Genomic DNA, 4139 nt, shown 5'->3' on the forward strand with positions numbered 1-4139 from the left:
GCCATTAGTCAAACAAATCAGGAAATGACCAGGTTCTCTAAACTCTGAATATGTCACTTAGAAACTGCTGAGGGTTCCATGGTGAATAGTTTTTTCCCTCTGCAATGATCCATATTATGTGAAAAAAAGAGTCTCAGTGTTCCTGAAATTTATGCTTTGATAATGAAGATTAAACCACATTAGGTCTACACACAATTTGTCTGGGTTCTTTTACACCGTGATACACTGACTTTTCTGGATGATAAAATTTCCAGTCTACAGCACTGTAAAGACTCAAAGAGAGTATGACTCCAAAACCGAGTTGATATTTTTAATACAAATATGGAGGTGAAGCGCAGGACCAGATGATATTCCACAGAGCCCCATACAAGATACATTCTGAGCTCACATGTGAGAGAGATGCATTTTCTGCCCCAGGAAGCCGCTGTGTTGCAATGCACAGGGATGAGCTACAGAAGAAAGGGGGAGTCACGGGACAACCTATTCCCCTAGTGTCCAGAGAGCCAGCGAGTTTCAGTCATTTCCTTGCAGAAACACCACACATCTAATTTTGCTTCTCCAGGGACACTTAACTCCATCTAGTGAAAGTGGCACCTCATAAATACAGGGTCTTCAACACAGTGTGAGTCATCCTCAGAGACCCTCTAAAATTCTTGGTTCTTCGGAGCCTGTAAACCCAGAGGGTAAGTTAGCTCATACCCCCAAAAATCATATTCACAATTTACTGAAAGGATTGGGGAAACGCTGAGGGCTATTCATTTTCTAATGCTTAGGAGTCCTCCCCGCCATCCCCCCCCACCGCGGAAGCACAGCGGGAATTGAAGGACCTGCCCTATGTTGTCCAATATATGACAACTGCACTCCAGATTTCTACATAGCAGTTACTTTTGCAATACAGGTGTGAATGCACTTTAACCATTTCAGCCACCTGCCTATCTAGACGTTGCAATAAAGTGAGTTTTGTACAGTAAACACTATTTTTTATGAGGAAGCAGGACCATTCCGAAGTTCTCAGATTTTCTGTTAAATTTTGACGAATTAGTTCCAGATCTGTTCTAACGTACAATAAAGATCCTTCAACTTTCTAATCCATCTGTAACCATAAATATTTTAAGGTGCTCACACTGAGCTAGCTCTGCCCCAAAGACGCCGGTCTTTCACAAAAAGGGAAAAGATTTTCCAAACATTTAACTTTAGGAGGCATTGCATATTAAACAGACCCTCTCTGAACTCCTAATGTTGCCCCCGCCCCCGCCAGAGCCTTCGTCTGCTGTGATAACCATATTTCCACTAAAAATGACAGAAAGGGAGGCTAGCGATGCCACTTCCTGGTGCCATGGCCTGTTCTGCCCTTTAGCCAAGCAGAACAGATCCTGGAAGACCTTGGACGGCAGGGAGGAGATAACGTCTCCAGTAATTACCGCTAGTCTAAGGAGGCAGCTGGCCCTTCGGCGTGCAAACGGCAACCGCGGCATCGAAAATAAATTATGGGCCGTCGGCCCCACGGAGCTCCGGGAGAGCCTGGGAGGGCCTCTGCCGGGTAGGTCTGAGCCTGATGCCGCTGCCTCGCGAGGCCCCTTGGCGCTGTCCATACAGATGAGCTCCGGGGCTGACACCGGCGGGCAGAGCCAAGGAGAAGCAAGGGAGGCAGAAGAGGCGCAGAGGAAGGCGGCCGAGCCGTGCACTCGGCTTTGACGTCGCCCGGCTGCGGCTAGCAGCATCGCGCTCTCAGCACGTAGCGCACAACGTGACCACACACAGCCTTCCTCCCAGGCAGCCGGGCCGCTGCGCTACGCATCGGCCGCTTTGTCGTCGTCCTCCCTCCACTCGCCTCCACGGCGCGCATCCCCCAGCGCCAATCCTGGGATCCCGGGCAGGCGTGGGGCCCCGGTTCTCCGCCGCGCACCTCGGGCACCACTGCCGCAGCTGCGGCCCGAGAGACGGCCACGCAGCTGGGGTGCCCTCCGCAGGCGGCCGCTCCCCGGTTCCACTCCGGATGCCAGCACTCCGTTAGCCAGGGAACCCCTTCCGCGGCTCCCCGGTCTAAACTCCCGCCAGTCGCGAACGCCCCCACCCCCTCCACCTGGCGGGGGCGGCGCGGAAACGAAGAGGACGCGAGCGGTAGCGGTGGGCACGCGTGGAACGGTGTGCGGATCGCCTCTGCGCTCGGCGTCCTCCCTGCCTTGCAAGTGGCGCTGCCTGGACTCTGCTTTCTGCGCCTGGCACTGGTGCGGCCAGCGGGAGCACAGTGTTCGCTGGCGGGGCGTTCAAGGCTATTTGGAAGAGCGGTGGCGGCCGCGGCTGGCGCTGGTGCCTGGCGAGCTCCGAAAGCGCACTACGCTCCCTCTTGGACCCTTTCATCCTCATCTCCCCTCCTCCGCTCTCTCCTCCCCATCCCCCGTTTCCCCAGCCCCACTCCTCCTCTTCCTCCTCCTCCTCTTCCTCCTCTCCCAGCTCGGCGATGCGAGTCTGTGTCGTGTAACTGGATTGGCGTTGCAATGGCAACTGATGGAATGGGGGAAGGCAAGACAGCAGGGCTTGGGGCTCCGGACTGCGGGCGGGCGAGCCGCTGCGGCCGCTTGACGCTCCTCTGGGGACCTTCGCGAGTTACTTTGTAAAGGCGAATCTCGGCTAGGGAGCCCTGCTTCGCGCCCCGGGTCAGAGGCCACTTCCTGCTCTCCTCTCGGCTGTCCGAGCCGGGCTCGCCCCGCGCGGCGCCCCCGGGGCCCCTTGCCAGCTCCAGCCGCTGCCGGCGCTGCGGAGCCGGGAGCCTGCTTCCCCGAAGAAACACTTCTGCTCGCGGCTTCCCATCACCGCCCCCTGCTCCTCCCCGGCGTCTGCGATTTTCCCAGGCGCCCGGTGTGAGTGCAGTGTGCGTGTGAGTGCGTGTGTCGGGTATTGTGTAGTGGGAGTGTGTGCGCGCGTGTGTGTGTGCATGAGTGTGGGGTGTGCGGGGCTCCTGCGCTCCGCTCGCGGTCGCCTCCGGGGAAGGACAGACGGACGGAGCTTCCTCGTTTGGAGAGCGGATCCTGTGCACCTCGGCTCGGCCCGGGCATTAGTGGAGCGCGCCTGGCGGGTTGCCGGCCTCCGGAAGGTCCCACTGCGTCCCCCCTGGGCTGGATATGTTCATGTTCACGTGAAGATGGATTTAGTGTACGGTCTCGTGTGGCTGCTGACTGTCCTCCTGGAGGGGATCTCTGGCCAAGGAGTGTATGGTGAGTGGAATCGCGACGCTATCGTGACCTTGTGATTCCTAGGCAAGATAGGCTGCTAAGCTAAAATGCACGACTCGCGCGGTGCCGGGGCCCCTCCCGGCGTGGCTTTTGATTTACACTTCATCACGTTATTGGGAGCTGGAAGGAGGTAGTGAGCGCGCTGCGGATTGGGCTGTGAGCGGCTCCCCCGGCGCCTCGACTGGGGTTCGGAGTTGGGTAGAGCCGACAGCATAGCACTCCAGCTAACAGTGGCTTTGCACTTGATTTATCCCAGCGGGGGAACTCGGGCTCCAAGGGTCTTAGGATTTAATAATGGTTTGGCTGCTGACATGCCATGGTGTCGGTGCCGCGGGGTTTCCCTTGAAGGGAAGCTTGGAATGTGACTCCAGAGTCTCTCCAACCCCTTGGGTGGCCCTCTCCCTGCCGGGTCCCCCCCTCTCCCCCGCCCCCCTCCTTCTTTCCATTTTTTTCCCCCTGTAAATGTCTACAGGACTTGATTTTTCAGCTCAGGAAGTGGGGTGACAGTTGAGTTGCGTTCTGCACCAGCCATTGCCAAGAACACTGACTTGAGGCGAAATAGGCAAGATTCTCAGTGCCAGACACAATTAGGGAACATGTTTGTGTGAATGGATGAGCAAATGCATGAATGAACTGACGATGAAGTCCGTGCGTGTCTGCTCCAGGGCAGGACACCACTCACTGCAACTGGAACACAATCTCAGCTCTTCAGAAAACCCAGATCCATTAGGACCTGGGAAGGGGGAGTTTATTAACTGGAAGGCTTTAGAAGTACTCAAAAGCAAATCCAGGTTCCTTTGCCTGTCAGCAGTTGGCACTCTTGGATTTAGGCACCGAAACACTCGCGCGCGCGCGCACTCTCTCTCTCTCTCTCTCTCTCTTTCTCTCTCTCTCTCTCTCTCTCTC

At 56.4% G+C, this 4139-nt stretch overlaps 1 protein-coding gene across 2 annotated transcripts in view; it reads left to right on the plus strand.

The window, feature by feature from the left end:
• Positions 1 to 2795: 2795 nt before the first annotated feature.
• Mdga2 (MAM domain containing glycosylphosphatidylinositol anchor 2) overlaps positions 2796 to 4139 on the plus strand; it is an 899633-nt gene continuing 898289 nt past the window's right edge. Inside the window, exon 1 of one of the 2 annotated variants that reach the window (XM_008829871.3) lies at positions 2796 to 3215. In XM_008829871.3, coding sequence (XP_008828093.1) covers positions 2936 to 3215 — 280 coding nt within the window. In that variant the 5' untranslated portion in view covers positions 2796 to 2935. The remainder of the gene's footprint in view (positions 3216 to 4139) is intronic. The other variant, XM_029561983.1, reaches the window with a different exon arrangement.

The sequence above is a fragment of the Nannospalax galili genome, unplaced genomic scaffold (assembly GCF_000622305.1).
Source record: "Nannospalax galili isolate Female #2095 unplaced genomic scaffold, S.galili_v1.0 scaffold253, whole genome shotgun sequence".
NCBI classification, from domain to species: domain Eukaryota; kingdom Metazoa; phylum Chordata; class Mammalia; order Rodentia; family Spalacidae; genus Nannospalax; species Nannospalax galili.